General features: G+C 42.5%; 2 protein-coding genes across 2 annotated transcripts; both read left to right on the top strand.

The window, feature by feature from the left end:
* Positions 1 to 979: 979 nt before the first annotated feature.
* bbs1 (Bardet-Biedl syndrome 1) lies at positions 980 to 18,170 on the top strand (the record flags this gene model as incomplete). The annotated part of the gene is given in 11 exon segments (XM_034132045.1): positions 980 to 1,111; positions 2,674 to 2,780; positions 5,700 to 5,820; positions 16,082 to 16,147; positions 16,150 to 16,203; positions 16,206 to 16,289; positions 16,291 to 16,314; positions 16,736 to 16,791; positions 16,793 to 16,907; positions 16,909 to 16,986; positions 17,366 to 18,170. Coding segments are annotated over 11 exon segments (1,212 nt in total), but the record flags the coding sequence as incomplete, so codon positions are not given.
* Positions 18,171 to 18,254: 84 nt separating this feature from the next.
* On the top strand, positions 18,255 to 22,985 carry LOC117483705 (leukocyte cell-derived chemotaxin-2-like). Its single transcript, XM_034132064.1, is given in 5 exon segments — positions 18,255 to 18,317; positions 19,761 to 19,812; positions 19,815 to 19,872; positions 22,408 to 22,559; positions 22,759 to 22,985. Coding segments are annotated over 5 exon segments (492 nt in total). The 3' UTR covers positions 22,926 to 22,985.
* The last annotated feature ends 181 nt before the right edge of the window (positions 22,986 to 23,166 follow it).

The raw sequence follows: 23,166 nt of genomic DNA, 5'->3' as shown, positions 1-23,166 counted from the left end.
GTGTCCCTCTCTTCGTCTCTTCTTCATCAACATGTGTCCCCTCTTCTTCATGTCTCTTTCATCAACATGTGTCCCTCTTCTTCATGTCTCTTCTCATCAACATGTGTCCCCTCTTCTTCATGTCTCTTCTCATCAACATGTGTCCCCTCTTCTTCATGTCTCTCTTCATCAACATGTGTCCCCTCTTCTTCATGTCTCTTCTACATCAACATGTGTCCCCTCTTCTTCATGTCTCTTCTTCATCAACATGTGTCCCCTCTTCTTCATGTCTCTTCTTCATCAACATGTGTCCCCTCTTCTTCATGTCTCTTCTACATCAACATGTGTCCCCCTTCTTCATGTCTCTTCTTCATCAACATGTGTCCCCTCTTCTTCATGTCTCTTCTTCATCAACATGTGTCCCCTCTTCTTCATGTCTCTTCTTCATCAACATGTGTCCCCTCTTCTTCATGTCTCTTCTTCATCAACATGTGTCCCCTCTTCTTCATGTCTCTTCTTCATCAACATGTGTCCCCTCAGCTGATCAGATTTCGGCCACTTGATGATGTCATAACGATGTTTGTCTTGTGTAACCATTAGCCAATCAGCAACCAAGGTAACCCCCCCCCCCCCCTTATCACCTGAATCTCCTCCTAGAGCCCCATTTAGTTCTTTGTAACCAAATCTCTCTCAGGGGCGTGGGGGGGGGCTCCTTATTTTCATAAAGTAACAGACAGAGAATCAGCACTTTGGAAACAGGGCTGAAACAGAGGGGATTATGGGTAATGCTGCAATGATCTGTTTGGTGTTTCAGCCAATCAGAGACAGGCTCTGGATATATCTGAGACCTGTGATATATTGATGAAGAGGAGGATGATAGGGGACCTTTAAAATAGGAGGAGGTTTTGTTACCACCTTGTGATAAATACCGCAATGTTGTTTGTAAGGCAGTACCCTCCACTCCCTCGCTCTGATTGGTCGATCCCTGTCTGTGTTTCAGACCGTCATCACCTGCATCGGGACGCTGAAGAAGAGCACGGCGGACGAAGATGGCGTCAGCTGTTTGGTGATCGGCACGGAGAGCTGCGACGTCTTCGTGCTCGACCCCGAGGCCTTCATCATCCTCTCCACAGTAAAACCATTCAAATCAACCTGTCTAGAGGTCGAGAGACGTGCCGTGGTGGTACCACCTGCAACTGGAGATTGTCAGTAATGTGAAGCTTCAAAAGTCACAGTCGTTAGGAACCGTACCGTCTTTGTTAGCTGAGTCAATGTGTCCTAAAGGATCACCTCCGTAACCATAGGAGATCAGTTCAGGAGCAGCGCCACTGGGAATGGATCCTGGGTTACCAGACTGACCTGAGACCAGAGAGAGGTTTAGGCAAGATGCAGAGAAGTCTATGTTATGTTTCCTAACCGGTCTATATGTTGGAAGACTTGCTGTCTTTTGTCACTGGGTTAGCATTGGTATGACGAGTAGCACCGCCATAAGGAACAGGTCCATCAACACGTGTGTTCCTACCGGTTTGACCTGGAACCAGAGCCATATTTAGGCTAAATGTCCACGTTTTTAGGGAATACATGTGATGTAATGCTTCTAAACCAGTCTAAAGGTTTGAAAACGTACCTTCATTTGTAACGGAGTAGCCTGTGTTGGAGTATTGAGAAGCACCGCCATAAGGAACAGGTCCATCAGCGAGTCCTGAGGGAGCGGTGTTACTAAGGTCATGCCTAAACTCATCTAAGGATAATTGGGTAACTTACCGTCCATGTGTCCTAAAGGATCACCTCCATAACCATAGGAGATCACTTCAGGAGCAGCGCCACTGGAAACAGATCCTAGGTTACCAGTCCGACCTGAAGCCAGAGAGGTTTAGGGCGAAATGTCAAAGTCTACAGGGAAGAAGGTCATTTGAAGCTTCTTAACCGGTCTATAGGTCGGAAGACGTACTGGTTTTGTCCCTGGTTTTGCGTGACCTGCAACTAGAGACAGATTTATGCAGAAAGCTTCTGAACTAATCTAACAATGGTTCGGAATCTTACCGTCTTTTTCACAAGGGTCCCTCTTGCCTTCAGGATAAGATCCACCCTAATCGTGGCTTCAATCCTCTCCAAATTATAATAGTTTCTGCTTCGGCTCACGCTTCATCTTCCTGTCTAGTTTTATTCAAATCAGAGGTTTCCCTGAACATGAGTCTCTCTGAGGAGACATGACGAGATGCTAATCCCTGAGCAGCGTCTCAAAGGGTTTCTAACCAGCAGAGGTGGGAAGTAGTGAGTACAAATACTTTTGGTGTTTGGTGGCGTGATCATTATTATTTAGAGTCATTGCGTGCCTATTGATTTGAACACGATCCGTGTATCCATCATTTCCTGGTCTTCTCTAAAGAAGAGGGACCAATGAAAACGTTGTCATGTTGCCGTTGTTCAGCATGGAAACATTCATTAGCTAACAATGACATTATTGTTCTATTAATATAAAGGGAGGTCAGGTACTCTTTAAACAGCTGCTAGTTATGGGTACTTTTTACTGAAGTACATTTCAAAGCCTCTTTACTTTGACTTGAGTAAAGAAGTTTAGTCAGTACTTCTACTTTCACCAGAGTATTTTTAAACACGAGTATCTGTACTTCTACTTGAGTAAAGTGTGTACTTGTACCCTCTCTCCTAATGAGTGATTATCGTGTGTTGCAGATGTCGCTGCCCGCCCCCCCCACCATGATGGATGTTACCGGGCAGTTTGACGTTGAGTTTCGCATCACGGTGGCGTGTCGCAACGGAAACATCTACATCCTGCGCAGGTCAGGAAACACACTCATAAACTGGTTAACTGCAGTATCAGAGGATTTTAGAAACCTTTGTATCTCTCTGAATGTTACTCAGATTATAGACAGTCCTACTCGCCCTAACGTTAAGTCCCCTAATAAATCCTCCCTAATTGATCTCATTCTAACTAATGTTCCCTATAAATACTCATCTGTGGGAGTATTTGTGAATGATCTGAGAGACCACTGTGCTGTAGCCACCATTAGGGACACTAAGGTCCAAAAGGTTAAACCTCGTATTATCATTAAGAGAGACATAAAACATTTTGTTCATGATCTGTTTGGGTTTGATTGGGGAAAATCGATCTGTGTGCTGATGTAGAAACTGCATGGTCTTATTTTTATCTTGGTTTTATGGAGATCATTGATAGACATGCACCCCTACGTACTTTTAGAGTGAAGGGACGAGACAACCCTTGGTTTCCTGCTGAACTGTCCAGTCTCCTGCATGAGAGAAAACAAGGCCTGGGCAAAGGCTAGGAATCAGGCTCAGAGGTAGAATGGCTGCGTTTTAGGCAGCTAAGAAATAGCTTCACTTCACATGTCAAAAGTGCTAAGTCTAAGTACTATTTGTCAGTTTCCACAGAAAACCTGAATAATCCTAGGAAATTTTGGAAAGCCATAAAATCGATATCCACCAGTGAGATCCGAAATGAGCTACCTCCGTGCCTTACCACAGCATCTGGCTCTATATCGGACAGGGCCACCATGTTACATTGTTTTAATGAGCATTTTGTGTCCTGTGGCTCTCTGTTTGATTCTGTGACTAACTCTGCTTCTGTGAACACCACAGTCGGTGACTCTGAACAATGTGGTCTGGAAAACCCTTTCAGTTTTACTCCTTTTACTGTAAATGTTGTTCATGAAGCTTTAACCAAGTTAGATCCTAAGAAACCGGCCGGCCCGGTCAACGTGGAACCTTTCTTTTAAAGATAGCTGCAGATTGTATTGCTCCACCTCTCACTTCTCTTTTTAACCTCTCCCTCAGCACAAACACAATTCCTAAAGTATGGAAGTCAGCGTATGTCCTGCCTTTGCTGAAAGGAGGGGAGGCAACTGTTTTAAATAACTATAGGCCAATCTCTAAATGGTCAGTTCTGGCTAAGGTTCTTGAACGCCTAGTGAGTGAACAGGTTAAGGAGTTTTTATGTAACAATGACATCCTGTCTAAACATCAGTCAGGCTTCAGAAAGTAACATAGCACCATCACTGCCACAATGAAAGTGGTGAATGACATTACGAGTATTTTAGATAATAAGCAGAGCTGTGCAGCTCTATTTATTGACCTCTCCAAAGCGTTTGATACCGTCGATCATCACATCTTAAAGCAGAGGCTACTCAGTATTGGCTTATCCAGCCATGCAGTGGGTGGTTTGTGAACTACCTCTCTGAAAGGTCCCAATGTGTTCACTTTGATGGGCTGTCTTCTGAGTGGTTAAACATTGCTAATGGTGTTCCTCAAGGTTCTGTTTTAGGTCCTCTTTTATTCTCCATCTACATCAATAGTTTAGGTGAAAATGTCGATGAAGCTACTTTACATTTTTATGCGGATGATACCGTGATGTACTGTGCATGTCCCTCCATTAAGGAGGCTGGTGTTAAATTACAGGCTGTTTTTAACATTATTCAGACTCAGCTCTCTGAACTAAAGCTTCTTTTAAATGTTGATAAAACCAAGGTAATGCTCTTTTTCTAAGCTAAAAAGACACCAGAGCCTGTTTTAGATATTTTAACTACGCAAGGAATAAAACTTGAAGTGGTTACCTGTTACAAATACCTTGGTATCTGGCTTGATAATTGTCTCACTTTTAAACGTCATGTCAATAACCTGCTTAACAAACTGAGGGTTAGACTAGGTTTCTTCTACAGGAACAAGTCCTGTTTCTCGCTCGAGGCCAGAAAACAGGCTCTGTGACCTTTTGACCTGTGCTGGACTATGGTGATCTGATTTATATGAATGCACCTGCCAATTGCCTGGTCAAGTTAGATGCTGCGTATCACAGTGCACTGAGATTTGTGACAAACTGTAAAGCATTAACCCATCACTGTACCCTGTATGCAAGGGCTGGTCTGCCTTCACTAACTGTACGGAGGCTCAGTCACTGGTACATTTTTATATATAAAGCCATGTTAGGGAAACTTCCATCCTACATCTGCTCCCTGATCTCACGGAGAATTGTAAGTGGCTACTGCCTGAGATCGCATGCTGTGGTTTTATTAAATGTGCCAACTGCTAGGACTGTCTTAGGGAAGATAGCATTTAGATGCGCAGCTCCTCTGTCCTGGAACAGTCTGCAATTGAAATGGAAACTGAGCAATCTGGTGCCACTCAATGTTTTTAAAGCTCGGTTGGATGCTACTCAATCGGAAGCTGTTGGTACCTGTTCATGTGGATAGTTATGTAAACTGTAATCCCTGTAATGATACTGTATGATGTCCTTTTGTTGTTCTGTTGTTTAATGTTTCATGTGGAACCTACTTGAGCAGGTCTCCCTTGAAAAAGAGATCAATGATCTCAATGGGATACAACCTGAATAAATAAAGGTTTGAAATGAAATGAAATAATAATAATAACATATTAAGAGTTATATTAAAGCTGATTGCATACAGAGATACAGTGGAGGAAATACGTATTTGATCCCCTGCAGATGTTCTCAGTTCTTGTTTGTTGCAAACTAACAACATCTGCAAGGGATCAAATACTTATTTCCTCCACTGAATATAAAGTATGTCCTCATATAATAATAATAATCTAATAGTCCATTTTATTTATGAGCTTACTTTTCATTTGAGGAAACAAAGCAACAACATATCCCCCGACTGGCCAGCAGGCGTTGAGGCGTGTATTGATTTCAAACGTGATGCTGACCCGGTGTTTTTGTCGCCGCCCTGCAGGGAGTCGGAGAAACCGAAGTACTGCATCGAGCTGTCGAGCCACCCGGTGGGTCTGGTGCGGGTCGGGAAGAACGTGGTGGTGGGCTGCGCCGACGAGAGCCTGCAGGGGTTCACCCAGAAGGTAAGGGTTATTAGAGAGAGCAAGAGTACACACATCCTGTACTCAAGGAGAAGTACACACATCCTGTACTCAAGGAGAAGTACACACATCCTGTACTCAAGGAGAAGTACACATCCTTTACTCAAGTAGAAGTACACACATCCTGTACTCAAGGAGAAGTACACATCCTTTACTCAAGTAGAAGTACACACATCCTGTACTCAAGGAAGAAGTACACATCCTTTACTCAAGTAGAAGTACACACATCCTGTACTCAAGTAGAAGTACACACATCCTGTACTCAAGTAGAAGTACACACATCCTGTACTCAAGTAGAAGTACACACATCCTGTACTCAAGGAGAAGTACACATCCTTTACTCAAGTAGAAGTACACACATCCTGTACTCAATTAGAAGTACACACATCCTTTACTCAAGTAGAAGTACACACATCCTTTACTCAAGGAGAAGTACACATCCTTTACTCAAGTAGAAGTACACACATCCTGTACTCAAGGAGAAGTACACACATCCTGTACTCAAGGAGAAGTACACACATCCTTTACTCAAGTAGAAGTACACACATCCTGTACTCAAGGAGAAGTACACATCCTTTACTCAAGTAGAAGTACACACATCCTGTACTCAAGGAGAAGTACACATCCTTTACTCAAGTAGAAGTACACACATCCTGTACTCAAGTAGAAGTACACATCCTGTACTCAAGTAGAAGTACACACATCCTGTACTCAAGTAGAAGTACACACATCCTGTACTCAAGGAGAAGTACACATCCTTTACTCAAGTAGAAGTACACACATCCTGTACTCAATTAGAAGTACACACATCCTTTACTCAAGTAGAAGTACACACATCCTTTACTCAAGGAGAAGTACACACATCCTGTACTCAAGGAGAAGTACACATCCTTTACTCAAGTAGAAGTACACACATCCTGTACTCAAGGAGAAGTACACATCCTTTACTCAAGTAGAAGTACACACATCCTGTACTCAAAAGTAGAAGTACACATCCTTACTCAAGGAAGTACACATCCTTACTCAAGGAGAAGTACACATCCTGTACTCAAGTAGAAGTACACACATCCTGTACTCAAGGAGAGAAGTACACATCCTTTACTCAAGTAGAAGTACACACATCCTGTACTCAAGGAGAAGTACACATCCTTTACTCAAGTAGAAGTACACACCAATCCGGGGCTGTACTCAAGGAGAAGTACACATCTTACTAAGTAGAAGTACACACATCCTTGTACTCAAGGAGAAGTACACACATCCTGTACTCAAGGAGAAGTACACATCCTTTACTCAAGGAGAAGTACACACATCCTGTACTCAAGGAGAAGTACACATCCTTTACTCAAGTAGAAGTACACACATCCTGTACTCAAGTAGAAGTACACACATCCTGTACTCAAGTAGAAGTACACACATCCTTTACTCAAGGAGAAGTACACATCCTTTACTCAAGTAGAAGTACACACATCCTGTACTCAAGGAGAAGTACACACATCCTGTACTCAAGGAGAAGTACACATCCTTTACTCAAGTAGAAGTACACACATCCTGTACTCAAGGAGAAGTACACATCCTTACTCAAGTAGAAGTACACACATCCTGTACTCAAGGAGAAGTACACATCCTTTACTCAAGTAGAAGTACACACATCCTGTACTCAAGTAGAAGTACACACATCCTGTACTCAAGTAGAAGTACACACATCCTTTACTCAAGTAGAAGTACACACATCCTGTACTCAAGGAGAAGTACACATCCTTTACTCAAGTAGAAGTACACACATCCTGTACTCAATTAGAAGTACACACATCCTTTACTCAAGTAGAAGTACACACATCCTTTACTCAAGGAGAAGTACACACATCCTGTACTCAAGGAGAAGTACACATCCTTTACTCAAGTAGAAGTACACACATCCTGTACTCAAGGAGAAGTACACATCCTTTACTCAAGTAGAAGTACACACATCCTGTACTCAAGTAGAAGTACACATCCTTTACTCAAGTAGAAGTACACACATCCTGTACTCAAGGAGAAGTACACACATCCTGTACTCAAGTAGAAGTACACACATCCTGTACTCAAGGAGAAGTACACATCCTTTACTCAAGTAGAAGTACACACATCCTGTACTCAAGGAGAAGTACACATCCTTTACTCAAGGAGAAGTACACATCCTTTACTCAAGCTAGGAAAGTACACACATCCCTGTACTCAAGGGAAGTACCACACATCCTGTACTCAAGGAGAAGTACACATCCTTTACTCAAGGAGAAGTACACACATCCTGTACTCAAGGAGAAGTACACATCCTTTACTCAAGTAGAAGTACACACATCCTGTACTCAAGTAGAAGTACACACATCCTGTACTCAAGGAGAAGTACACACATCCTGTACTCAAGTAGAAGTACACACATCCTGTACTCAAGGAGAAGTACACACATCCTGTACTCAAGGAGAAGTACACATCCTTTACTCAAGGAGAAGTACACACATCCTGTACTCAAGTAGAAGTACACACATCCTGTACTCAAGGAGAAGTACACATCCTTTACTCAAGTAGAAGTACACACATCCTGTACTCAAGTAGAAGTACACACATCCTTTACTCAAGTAGAAGTACACACATCCTTTACTCAAGGAGAAGTACACACATCCTTTACTCAAGTAGAAGTACACACATCCTTTACTCAGGTAGAAGTACACATCCTTTACTCAAGGAGAAGTACACACATCCTGTACTCAAGGAGAAGTACACATCCTTTACTCAAGTAGAAGTACACACATCCTGTACTCAAGTAGAAGTACACACATCCTGTACTCAAGTAGAAGTACAACATTGTACTCAAGTAGAAGTACACACATCCTGTACTCAAGTAGAAGTACACACATCCTGTACTCAAGTAGAAGTACAACATCCTTACTCAGGTAGAAGTACACACATCCTGTACTCAAGTAGAAGTACACACATCCTGTACTCAAAAGTACACACATCCTGTACTCAAGTAGAAGTACACACATCCTGTACTCAAGTAGAAGTACACACATCCTGTACTCAAGTAGAAGTACACACATCCTGTACTCAAGTAGAAGTACACACATCCTGTACTAAGTAGAAGTACACACATCCTGTACTCAAAGAGAAGTACACACATCCTGTACTCAAGTAGAAAGTACACATCCTGTACTCAAGTAGAAGTACACACATCCTGTATCAAGTAGAAGTACACATCCTTTACTCAAGGAAGTACACATCCTGTACTCAAGGAGAAGTACACATCCTTTACTCAAGTAGAAGTACACACATCCTTTACTCAAGTAGAAGTACACACATCCTTTACTCAAGGAGAAGTACACATCCTTTACTCAAGTAGAAGTACACACATCCTGTACTCAAGTAGAAGTACACACATCCTTTACTCAAGTAGAAGTACACACATCCTTTACTCAAGTAGAAGTACACACATCCTTTACTCAAGTAGAAGAGAAGTAGAAGTACCACATCCTTACTCAAGAAGAAGTACACATCCTTTACTCAAGTAGAAGTACACACATCCTTTACTCAAGTAGAAGTACACACATCCTTTACTCAAGTAGAAGTACACACATCCTTTACTCAAGTAGAAGTACACACATCCTGTACTCAAGGAGAAGTACACATCCTTTACTCAAGTAGAAGTACACACATCCTGTACTCAAGTAGAAGTACACATCCTGTACTCAAGTAGAAGTACAACATCCTGTACTCAAGTAGAAGTACACATCCTTTACTCAAGGAGAAGTACACACATCCTCCTTACTCAAGAAGAAGTACACATCCTGTACTCAAGGAGAAGTACACACCTTTACTCAAGCAGAAGTACACACATCCTTTACTCAAGTAGAAGTACACACATCCTTTACTCAAAGAGAAGTACACATCCTTTACTCAAGTAGAAGTACACACATCCTGTACTCAAGTAGAAGTACACACATCCTTTACTCAAGTAGAAGTACCAATCTTTACTCAAGTAGAAGTACACACATCCTTTACTCAAGTAGAAGTACACCATCCTTACTCAAGAAGAAGTAACATCCTTACTCAGTAGAAGACACACATCTTACTCAAGTAGAAGTACACACATCCTTTACTCAAGTAGAAGTACACAATCTTACTCAAGTAGAGAAGTAACACATCCTTTACTCAGGTAGAAGTACACACATCCTTTACTCAAGTAGAAGTACACACTCCTTACTCAAGAGAAGACACATCCTTACTCAAGTAGAAGTACACACATCCTGTACTCAAGTAGAAGTACACACATCCTTTATCAAGAGAAGTACACATCCTTTACTCAAGTAGAAATACACAATCCTGTACTCAAGTAGAAGTACACAATCCTGTACTCAAGTAGAAGTACACACATCCTTACTCAAGGAGAAGTACACATCCTTTACTCAAGTAGAAGTACACACATCCTGTACTCAAGAGAAGTACACATCCTTACTCAAGTAGAAGTACACAATCCTGTACTCAAGAGAAGTACACATCCTTTACTCAAGAGAAGTACACACATCCTGTACTCAAGGAGAAGTACACATCCTTACTCAAGAGAAGTACACATCCTGTACAAGGAGAAGTACACAATCCTTACTCAAGAGAAGTACACATCCTTTACTCAAGTAGAAGTACACACATCCTGTACTCAAGGAGAAGTACACATCCTTACTCAAGTAGAAGTACCACATCCTGTACTCAAGGAGAAGTACACATCCTTTACTCAAGTAGAAGTACACACATCCTACTCAAGTAGAAGTACACACATCCTTTACTCAAGTAGAAGTACACACATCCTTACTCAAGTAGAAGTACACACATCCTGTACTCAAGGAGAAGTACACATCCTTTACTCAAGTAGAAGTACACACATCCTGTACTCAAGAGAACACACATCCTTTACTCAAGTAGAAGTACACACATCCTTACTCAAGGAGAAGTACACATCCTTTACTCAAGTAGAATACACACATCCTTACTCAAGGTAGAAGTACACACATCCTGTACTCAAGAGAAGTACACATCCTTACTCAAGTAGAAGTACACACATCCTGTACTCAAGGAGAAGTACACATCCTTTACTCAAGTAGAAGTACACATCCTGTACTCAAGGAGAAGTACACATCCTTTACTCAAGTAGAAGTACACATCCTTTACTCAAGTAGAAGTACACACATCCTGTACTCAAGAGAGAAGTACACATCCTGTACTCAAGGAGAAGTACACATCCTTACTCAAGTAGAAGTACACACATCCTGTACTCAAGGAGAAGTACACACATCCTTTACTCAAGTAGAAGTACACACATCCTTACTCAAGAGAAGTACACACATCCTGTACTCAAGGAGAAGTACACATCCTTTACTCAAGAGTAGAAGTACACATCCGTACTCAAGTGAGAAGTACACATCCTTACTCAAGAGAAGTACACACATCCTGTACTCAAGAGAAGTACACATCCTTTACTCAAGTAGAAGTACACACATCCTGTACTCAAGGAGAAGTACACACCTTTACTCAAGTAGAAGTACACACATCCTGTACTCAAGAGAAGTACACACATCCTTACTCAAGTAGAAGTACACAAATCTGTACTCAAGGAGAAGTACACATCCTTTACTCAAGGAGAAGTACACATCCTGTACTCAAGTAGAAGTACACACATCCTGTACTCAAGGAGAAGTACACACATCCTGTACTCAAGGAGAAGTACACATCCTTTACTCAAGGAGAAGTACACACATCCTGTACTCAAGAGAAGTACACACTTTACTCAAGGTAGAAGTACACACATCTGTACTCAAGTAGAAGTACACACATCCTGTACTCAAGGAGAAGTACACATCCTGTACTCAAGTAGAAGTACACAATCCTGTACTCAAGGAGAAGTACACAATCCTTTACTCAAGTAGAAGTACACACACATCCTTTACTCAAGGAGAAGTACACACATCCTTACTCAAAGTAGAAGTACACACATCCTGTACTCAAGGAGAAGTACACACATCCTTACTCAAGGAGAAGTACACATCCTTTACTCAAGGAAGTACACACATCCTGTACTCAAGTAGAAGTACACACATCCTGTACTCAAGTAGAAGTAACACATCCTTACTCAAGTAGAAGTACACACATCCTGTACTCAAGTAGAAGTACACACATCCTTTACTCAAGTAGAAGTACACACATCCTTACTCAAGGTAGAAGTACAACACATCCTTACTCAAGTAGAAGTACACACATCCTTTACCCAAGTAGAAGTACACATCCTTTACCCAAGTAGAAGTACACACATCTTGTATTCAAGTAGAAGTACACATCCTGTATTCAAGGTGAAGTACACACATCCTGTATTCAAGTAGAAGTACACACATCCTGTACCCAAGTAGAAGTACACACATCCTGTACTCAAGTAGAAGTACACACATCCTTTACCCAAGTAGAAGTACACACATCCTTTACTCAAGTAGAAGTACACACATCCTTACTCGGTAGAAGTACACACATCCTTTACTCAAGTAGAAGTACACACATCCTTACTCAAGTAGAAGTACACACATCCTGTACTCAAGTAGAAGTACACACATCCTGTACTCAAGTAGTAGAAGTACACACATCCTTACTCAAGAGAAGTACACACATCCTTTACTCAAGTAGAAGTACACACATCCTTTACTCAAGAAGAAGTACACATCCTTTACTCAAGTAGAAGTACACACATCCTTGTACTCAAGTAGAAGTACACACATCCTTTACTCAAGTAGAAGTACACACATCCTTACTCAAGAGAAGTACACACATCCTTTACTCAGGAGAAGTACACACATCCTGTACTCAAGAGAAGAACACATCCTTTACTCAAGTAGAAGTACACACATCCTTACTCAAGTAGAAGTACACACATCCTTACTCAAGTAGAAGTACACATCCTTTACTCAAGTAGAAGTACACACATCCTTTACTCAAGTAGAAGTACACACATCCTTTACTCAAGTAGAAGTACACACATCCTTTACTCAAGTAGAAGTACACACATCCTTACTCAAGAGAAGTACACATCCTTTACTCAAGAAGAAGTACACATCCTGTACTCAAGTAGAAGTACACACATCCTGTACTCAAGTAGAAGTACACACATCCTTTACTCAAGTAGAAGTACACACATCCTGTACTCAGTAGAAGTACACATCCTGTACTCAAGTAGAAGTACACATCCTTTACTCAGGTAGAAGTACACACATCCTGTACTCAAGTAGAAGTACACACATCCTGTACTCAAGTAGAAGTACACACATCCTGTACTCAAGAAGAAGTACACATCCTTTACTCAAGGAGAAGTACACACATCCTGTACTCAAGAAGAAGTACACATCCTGTACTCAAGGAGAAGTACACATCCTTTACTCAAGCAGAAGTACACACATCCTTTACTCAAGTAGAAGTACACACATCCTTTACTCAAGGAGAAGTACACATCCTTTACTCAAGTAGAAGTACACATCCTGTACTCAAGTAGAAGTACACACATCCTTTACTCAAGTAGAAGTACACACATCCTTTACTCAAGTAGAAGTACACACATCCTTTACTCAAGTAGAAGTACACACATCCTTTACTCAAGAAGAAGTACACATCCTTTACTCAAGTAGAAGTACACACATCCTTTACTCAAGTAGAAGTACACACATCCTTTACTCAAGTAGAAGTACACACATCCTTTACTCAAGTAGAAGTACACACATCCTTTACTCAGGTAGAAGTACACACATCCTTTACTCAAGTAGAAGTACACACATCCTTTACTCAAGGAGAAGTACACATCCTTTACTCAAGTAGAAGTACACACATCCTGTACTCAAGTAGAAGTACACACATCCTTTACTCAAGAAGAAGTACACATCCTTTACTCAAGTAGAAGTACACACATCCTTTACTCAAGTAGAAGTACACACATCCTTTACTCAAGTAGAAGTACACACATCCTTTACTCAAGGAGAAGTACACATCCTTTACTCAAGTAGAAGTACACACATCCTGTACTCAAGTAGAAGTACACACATCCTTTACTCAAGTAGAAGTACACATCCTGTACTCAAGAAGAAGTACACATCCTTTACTCAAGGAGAAGTACACACATCCTGTACTCAAGGAGAAGTACACATCCTTTACTCAAGGAGAAGTACACATCCTTTACTCAAGGAGAAGTACACACATCCTGTACTCAAGGAGAAGTACACATCCTTTACTCAAGGAGAAGTACACATCCTGTACTCAAGTAGAAGTACACATCCTTTACTCAAGAAGAAGTACACATCCTTTACTCAAGTAGAAGTACACATCCTTTACTCAAGTAGAAAGTACACATCCTTTACTCAAGAAGAAGTACACATCCTTTACTCAAGGAGAAGTACACACATCCTTTACTCAAGGAGAAGTACACATCCTTTACTCAAGTAGAAGTACACATCCTTTACTCAAGTAGAAGTACACATCCTTTACTCAAGGAGAAGTACACATCCTTTACTCAAGGAGAAGTACACATCCTGTACTCAAGTAGAAGTACACACATCCTGTACTCAAGTAGAAGTACACACATCCTGTACTCAAGTAGAAGTACACACATCCTGTACTCAAGTAGAAGTACACATCCTGTACTCAAGTAGAAGTACACACATCCTGTACTCAAGTAGAAGTACACACATCCTTTACTCAAGGAGAAGTACACATCCTTTACTCAAGAAAGAAGTACACATCCTTTACTCAAGGAGAAGTACTACTCTGGTAAAAGTAGAAGTACTGACTAAACTTCTTTACTCAAGTTAAAGTATATAAAAAACATGTCTCTGAAGTGTTTTTGCCTCCAAACACCAAAAGATCCTTCTCGCCTCAACCCCCCCCCCTCCCCCCCCCCCTCTCAGCTGTACTAAAGAGATGACCCATGGGTTCAGACACAGAGCGTATTACTTCCAGAACACGTCTCATTGTTTCTGACAGCAACGTCTCTGATTGCCCTGTGGGTGTAAAGCCCGCCCACATTTTAGTAATGTCGTCATGACGCAGCAAATAGAGAGGCGAAGTCCCTCCCCTTCCGGTGGACCTCCCATGGGACCTTATTTCGGAAAAATTATGCATTGAAAGTCAATGGGAGAGAAAGATTATCTTTCGATCCCGTTTGAATTGTGCCAACGAATTACACATATGATGTTTGTCAATTTAAAGATCATTTTGGCAAGTCAAAAAAAAATGTTAGTAGTAAGTAACACTTTTTTTGTGTGAAACGCTCAATGAACTACATCCTCTGGTCAACAAACACACGTCACCAAGATGGCCGTCACTACTGTCTTGTCAACAAATCGATTGACTACCCTCACTATCACCACAATGAAACACGTCCTGAAGAATGTCATGCAAAGCTGCCTGCCTGCCTTCCTTTGATTCTCTCTGAACTGCCCGGTCGTTTTAATGTTTAATTGTCAACCATTTGGCAGATAGCATGAAGTAGAGAAGATCGCCGATGCTAGCGTTAGCGTTAGCATTCTCCCCCGGGCTTAAATGGTGTATTATAGAATGATCACACCGGTGTGACAGTACTCTTCAAAGGGTTCACGAAATATGACTACTACTCTTACTGTTTAACATTTTGGGTTACTTCATGTTACTTCATGTTAAGGCTAATAAAAATGACAAGGCTGTAATGCTAACTAACGTGCTAGCTACTAGCTAGGTAGCTAGCTTGATCCAGACACTCCTGGTAAATAAGGTCCCATGGGGCGGAAGTAGATGGGCGTGACTTCGCCTCTCTATCTGGATCAGCTCCGTTGTTCCCCCGTTTTTAGAGATGTGGGTACAGAGGAAAAGAGAGAGGGTTTTATTTCCTGACACTTTGTGTGTCTCCTGACACACGGGGACTCACCGGGGACACACCAGGGACACACCGGGGACACACCGGGGACACACCGGGGACACACCGGGGACACACGGGGGACTCACCGGGGACACACCGGGGACACACCAGGGACACACCGGGGACACACCGGGGACTCACCGGGGACACACCGGGGACACACCAGGGACACATATTGATATAGAAAAGACATCACTCTGTGAGTCTCCTGACACACCGGGACCTTTAACGTGCTTACCTCTAAGTCCAGCAGGGGGCAACAATAAGTCTGATGATAGAAGTGTCTGCTGTGTCTCCCAGGGGAAGAAGCTGTGGACCGTCCTCCTCCCGGCTCCAATCACCCACCATGGCCTCCATGGAGCTCCACGACCCGGGGTCTGCAGGCGGTTCTGGTGGGTCTGGCTAACTGCGAGGTCCAGCTGTATACCGAGACAAGAGCTGCTGAGCAGCATCAAGACCCCCGATGGTGGTATCCAGCATCTGCTTCGGCCGCTACGGGCGCGAGGACGGGGACGCTCATCATGACCACCAAGGTACTTGGAGGGGTCCAGCCTCCCAGTTCTCCTCCTGCCCTGCCGTGGGTGCCCCTGAGCAAGGCACCTGACACCCCCCCCTGCTCCCACTGCTCCCCGGGCGCTTGTGGCAATAGCTGCTCCTACTAGTTAGGATGGGTTAGAAGCAGAGAACCACATGTCACTGTGTTTCAATATCAAGGCTTTTATTGTCATGTGAGCAGAGCCACAGTGAAGATATGACAATGAAGATCTCAGGTCACAGGCTCCTCCAACAGAGAAACACAATAACACAGGATCAAATAGTGCCAAGTAAATGCAAATAAATAGAATAGAATAATAATAGAAATAGTTCAAGAATAGTCCTATACAGTCATTGGAATATTGATATATATAAGTGCAAACAGATGCATGTTATGGGTGAGTGCTGTGTCCTTTAAAGAGGGTTTCATCTCTCCTCAGGACTGGCGGTCTGATCGTGAACATCCTGAAGAGGACGCCTCCTTCGAGGACGTGCGGCCGCGGCCGGGCCGCCGCTGGCTCAGAGCATCCGGCTCAACGTGCCCAAGAAGACCAAGCTGTACGTGGACCAGACGCTGCGGGAGCGAGAGGAGGAGCGGCGCTGCCATGCACCGGGCCTTCCAGATGGACCTGAGCCGCCTGCGCCTGGCCGCTGCCAGCGCATACGTCAAGGTGGAGGACTGGTTTCTATTCATTTAATTGTTCATTTTTTGTCTGTCTGTTTGTCCTCTGTCTGTGTGGGATTGTGTTTGGTGTTCAGCAGTATTTACCATTGTTACTCTACCTATTTTCTATAAAGTGAAGATTTGTTTACCTTCTTTTGAGACATGCTCTGATAGAATAACCTGTATAGCTGTTGAACAAACCCAATAAACTAGTTTAACAAACAAAACAAGGTAAATGGCCCAATATACGGGTTAAGCCTTAGTATTCAGGGAGAATACTTTAAAGTGGATTTTGCATAATAGTGACCTTTAATGTCTTTCATGTAAAGCACTTTGAATTGCCTTGTGTTGAAAGGACTGTATGAATAAACTTGTCTCACCCTAAGGCTCTGGAGTCCAGCCTGACTCCGATGTCCTGCCGCCTCAGCGAGCCTCTGAAGATGAACGCCGTGGTGCAGGGCCTCGGTCCGGCCTTCAAACTCACGCTGAACGTCCAGAACACGGCGGCGTGTCGACCCGTCGCCAACCTGGCTGTCAGCTTCCTGTACGACGAGAGTCTGTACCGCATGCGGACGCCGTACCTGAGGATCCCGCTGCTGGTGCCCGGTGTCGTTTACCCCGTGGAAACCTTTGTGGAGTGCAGCAGCGACAAGGGCATCTCTGACATCATCAAAGTGTTCGTGCTGCAGGAGGGCAGCAGCGCGCCCCTGCTCAGCGCGCACATCAACATGCCAGTGAGCGAGGGGCTGACTATCAACTGAAAACAAGAAGTTAATATTAACATGCCAGTGAGCGAGGGGCTGACTATCAACTGAAAACAAGAAGTTAATATCAACATCCCGGTTAGTGAGGGGCTGACGATCAACTGAAAACAAGAAGTTAATATTAACATGCCGGTTAGTGAGGGGCTGACTATCAACTGAAAACAAGAAGTTAATATCAACATGCCGGTTAGTGAGGGGCTGACTATCAACTGAAAACAGGAAGTTAATATTAACATGCCGGTTAGTGAGGGGCTGACTATCAACTGAAAACAAGAAGTTAATATTAACATGCTGGTTAGTGAGGGGCTGACTATCAACTGAAAACAAGAAGTTAATATCAACATGCCGGTTAGTGAGGGGCTGACTATTAACTGAAAACAGGAAGTTAATATCAACATGCCGGTTAGTGATGGGCTGACTATTAACTGAAAACGAAGGGAAGTTAATATCAACATGCCGGTTAGTGAGGGGCCTGACTATTAACTGAGAAAACAGGAAGTTAATATCAAACATGCCGGTTAGTGAGGGGCTGACTATCAACCTGGAAAACAGGAAGTTAATATCAAACATGCCGGTTAGTGAGGAGGGGCTGACTATTCGAAACTGAAAACAAGAAGTTAATAGTTAACATCCCGGTTAGTGCTGAGGGCTGACTATCAACTGAAAACAAGTTAATATCAACATGCCGGTTTTTAGTGAGAGGCTGACTATCAACTGAAAACAGGGACTCTTCAAACATCACAGGAACAACAAGAACTGACCAAAGAGGAAGAACTTTATTTATAAATACTTATAAATCATTTCAGAGATTTGAACAGATTAAAGCCGTATTTTTTATCCCTTACAATTCTGCTTTTTTCAGAGGATTTCTTTTAGTTTTTCACACAATAATATTTTAATAATCACAGATCATTTTGTGGTAGATTACCATTTTAATCAAGGAAAAGTGAGGGTTTTTACGAGGGTCTCGTTTTACCTTACGAGGCCTTCGTAGATATTGCATCCACGTCTACAGGAATGATTTTGTTCATTCACAAACAAATATTAAATGTTGTACGATTAAATATTTCTGTTTCCGTAGATTTGTCCATATTTATTGTAGTTTGTCTTCATTTTACTACAGATTTATTAAAAACTGTTTGAGTTCTCAGTGTACAAAATCACTGCAGACGAAAAAATTACCTTTTGGTTTATTTATGAATGTTGTATAGAAATATTTCCCGAACAAATAAAAAGTAATTTTCTGTGTTTTTGTAGTCTTGTACAAAATAAATAAAATAATAAATAAAAGATTTCTCATGTCTTCATTTTTAAAGAGGTTTTATTCTGCTTGTTGTCTGACTAACGCATTGGACTCTTGTTTACTTCTGGAACAAGTGACCTCACTAAGGAAACACACGCTCCCATTAGAGGTGCAGGGAGGACGTATTCACCCTGAAGGAAGCGTGCTGGTTCCCTCCACTAAAAAGCCTTCTTGAAACATTGTGAAAAAGGATTTTAAAAATAGTACAATACTTTCAAAATAAAGTGATTCCAGAGTGATGCTGTAACATACTGTGTGGACACCGCTTCTGTTTGCTGAGGGTAAACTCTGATGTTGGGAAATAAACAGAAAGTACCCGATGTGGACCAGAGAACGACGAGCTGTAATAAAAGTCGAGAGAAGAAGAAGAAGAAGAACAGACTGTATCTGGATCAAACGTGGATTCAAAGATGAGACGCCGTCTTCATTTTATTGTGGTGAGAAACTGAATACGATTCTGATCATTCTAAACATATTTTTATACAATAAAATTACAACTTATTTTTAACCGTTGAGATTGTTCAATAAAAAGAGGAACACAACAAATATTTAAAACATCAAAAAAAGTACGAAACTCAGAAATGGGTGTTCTGGTTTATGTACTTTAGTACTTTTACTTTGGGGACCAACTTAAGGTCCCCAATGGTTAGCTAGTAAAGGTTTATGGTTTAACGTTAATGTGCTGTGTGTGTGTGTGTGTGGTGTTGTGTGCAGCTGTGTTGTGTGGTGTGTGACGGCGTGATGTTCGGTCAGCTCTGCAATGGAACTCTGCAAACAGCCGGAGGACGTCTGACAAATGGGGGAGGGGAAACTACGGAGCCAGCAGGTAACAACAACAACAACAACAACAACACAACTATAACATCAACACTACATAGAGAGGTGCAGTTCTAAACCCTGACATGATCTCAGCATTTCCTCACTTCCTGTCCCCTGGTCTGGATGTCAATGGTTTTCTGAATGTGTTTTTGGCTGTTTATCCTGAATTAAGGTCTGGGGTTAAAACAAGCTTGAAGAGATTTCAACGTTTTGTTCTATGACATAAAATACGACAGTAAATAACCCACTGGAGGATTTAAAAACAGAGGTTGCTAACAAGAGTCTAAATGAGATGCCCAACATTAGCCTTCCTTTAGCTTAGCGGTGGTGACGTGAAGTCATGTGGACGTGCTGTAGTTCCTTTATAGCCAACAAACATTAGCCTCCTTTAGCTTAGCGGTATGGTGACGTGAAGTCATGTGGACGTGCTGTAGTTCCTTTATAGCCCAACATAGCACCACCTTTAGCTTAGCGGTGGTGACGTGAAGTACATTGTGACCGTGCTGTAGTTCCTTTATAGCCCAACATTAGCCACCTTAGCTTAGCGGTGGTGACGTGAAGTCCGTCACCGTGCTGTGGTTCCTTTATAGCCCAACATTAGCCACCTTTAGCTTAGCGGTGGTGACGTGAAGTCATGTGACCGTGCTGTAGTTCCTTTATAGCCCAACATTAGCCTCCTTCAGCTTAGCGGTTGGTGACGTGAAGTCATGTGACCGTCGCTGTGGGTTCCTTTATAGCCCAACATTAGCCACCTTTAGCTTAGCGGTGGCATAGTCATGTGACCGTGCTGTAGTTCCTTTAGTCCATGTTTCTCAAAGTGTGGGGCGCGCCCCACTGGTGGGGCGCAGAGATTGTGATAGGTGGGTCGCGAATGGACGCAATGAACGGGAGATTTTTTTTTTTTTTTTATATATATGCATAAATAAAAAGAACGAATGCTAACTAGTAACATAAGATAAGAATAAACCAGTTTAATGATTTGTTATTGTTGTGATCATATTCTAAAGATGTTTGGATAATTGAAAGTATACAGCTCCCTTTCATCTGAGTGTTGAGAGCTGTATCCATCAATTCATCTGTGCTCAAAGTGCACCAGATTGATTGCAGTTTCACTTCAAACATTTAAAAAAACATCTTCCCCCCGGGGGTGCATGCCCCCGGACCCCCCTAGGGGAGGTGAGGTCCACCCCCAAATAAAACAGGGTTAAAATAATTTAATTGCATACATTTTCTTTTAGTAAACACTGAAAAGGGGGTCCACAAGACCCAAATAGCAAACGAAGGTTAAAGGTAAGCATATCATAATGTTAAAATGTGCTAATATATACACAGCAAAAAACAAAAAAAAGAGCAGTAAAAGTAGCTCACGACTTGTTTTATTTTTTTTAAGTAGCTCTCATCCTAAGAAAGGTTGGAGACCCCTGCTATAGAACGATACATTTGACAATTTTAAGCTTGGCCTACCATTTTATTTTTTTATATATACGATGATGAACAGGTGGGCCTTTTCAAGCCCCACCTGTTCAAAGTGGGGAATGACAGAAAATGTTTGAGAACCACTGCTTTAGTCCAACGTTAGCCACCTTTAGTTTAGGAGATTATCCTGCCAGAGGCGGCTCCAGAGTATTTGTGTTGGGTAATCTATGGTAGGGCTAACCCATACAGTGGTGGGGCTCAAGTCAGTATTTGCAATGTAATTACATACACACTATATCTCCCCCCTTGACAGTGAAACGCCACGCGTGAGGTTTAGATTATTTCCCTGTCTCAATCAAAATGGAACTGTATGAAATAAAATGGCACATTTGTCTTGTAGTAAATAAAAAGGGATCACTGTGAACGTGACGTATGATAGTACACGTTGAAGATCCAATGCGGATACTGAATGGCGGTTCCGATCGATCTCAATCAGTAAGGCGTGACGCAGACCCAACGTTTCGTTACTCTGATTGGCTGTAGGTCTATTCAAATTGCATTCGGAGGCATTTTGATCTGACCGTGGTCGCGCTGATATTATAACGCCAGAGAATTTCTACACCTTTAGTGTACACAACACTATATAGCATATATATATGCTATATATGCTATATATGCTCTGACCGTTCCACTTCCTGCCTGCCTGACCTTACGTTACTGCTGCGCCGCGTCAAAAATAGGATTCATCCTAATTTTAGAGGAGCCCTGCGCCGAGGCGCTTCCGGGACCCTTCTGGGACGCTTCTGAGCCGTAACGCGCCCGTAACGCGCCCGTAACGCGCCCGTAACGCGCCCGTAACGCGCCCGTAACGCGCCCGTAACGCACCGCAGACGAACCCGGTGGAATCTAGGGGTTAGCCATTTCTTGGTATGGCTGTAGCCTACCCCAGCCATACCCTGACGCTGAACAAAACTTGTAAAGTATCATAAACGTTTGTTTACATCCCTACAGTTGCATTGTGGGACATGTAGTCTCCAGTGTCAGTTTTGTACCATTGGTTACTGTTAACTAGGGATACTAAAATAAAAGATTTGTTATATTTTTACGGGTGTTTGTTGTGTTTCAGAGGGGCCCGGCTCCACAAAGGTCTGGACATCGTGTGCAGCGACGGATCGATCGTCTACGCTCCGTTTGATGTGACATTAAACGGGAAAGTCACCGTGTACACCGACCCCAATAAGGCGGCCATCAACAGCGGCATCAACCTGAGTGGAGAGGGTTAGCATCACATTAGCTGTTAAATATCTAACGTTTGTCATGCGACACACTGACAGTAAAGTGTGTTGTCATGCGACACACTGACAGTAAAGTGTGTTGTCATGCGACACACTGACAGTAAAGTGTGTTGTCATGCGACACACTGACAGTAAAGTGTGTTGTCATGCGACACACTGACAGCAAAGTGTGTGTTTCGCAGGTCTGTGCTTCAAGCTGTTCTACGTGCAGCCGGACCGGACCTCGGGCACGGTGAGGGCAGGGCAGCGGCTCGGCGTCATGCTGCCGATGCAGAGCGTTTACCCAGAAATCACCTCTCACATCCACGTCCAGATGTGCGACCGCAGCGACCCCACGCCGCACTTCTGATCTAACAGAACTGTGTTCAAATTGTATTTCTTGTTATAAACCAATAAAACCTAAAGACAGTGTTGTGGTGTTTCTTGAAATAAAGCCACGTCCAAACTAATGTATTACGCTGCTTAGTTGAATGCATGATTCTGATTGGTTCATTTGGATATTTCAGAGATTGTTTTTCTTAGTAATACCAACATTTTTAATTCAATAAAATAATTTTCAATTATTTCTGGGAGTCAAGACGTTGGTTTAT

This window comes from Trematomus bernacchii, unplaced genomic scaffold (genome assembly GCF_902827165.1).
Source record: "Trematomus bernacchii unplaced genomic scaffold, fTreBer1.1, whole genome shotgun sequence".
Lineage (NCBI taxonomy): Eukaryota > Metazoa > Chordata > Actinopteri > Perciformes > Nototheniidae > Trematomus > Trematomus bernacchii.
This window is presented reverse-complemented; position numbering and strand designations above follow the sequence as displayed.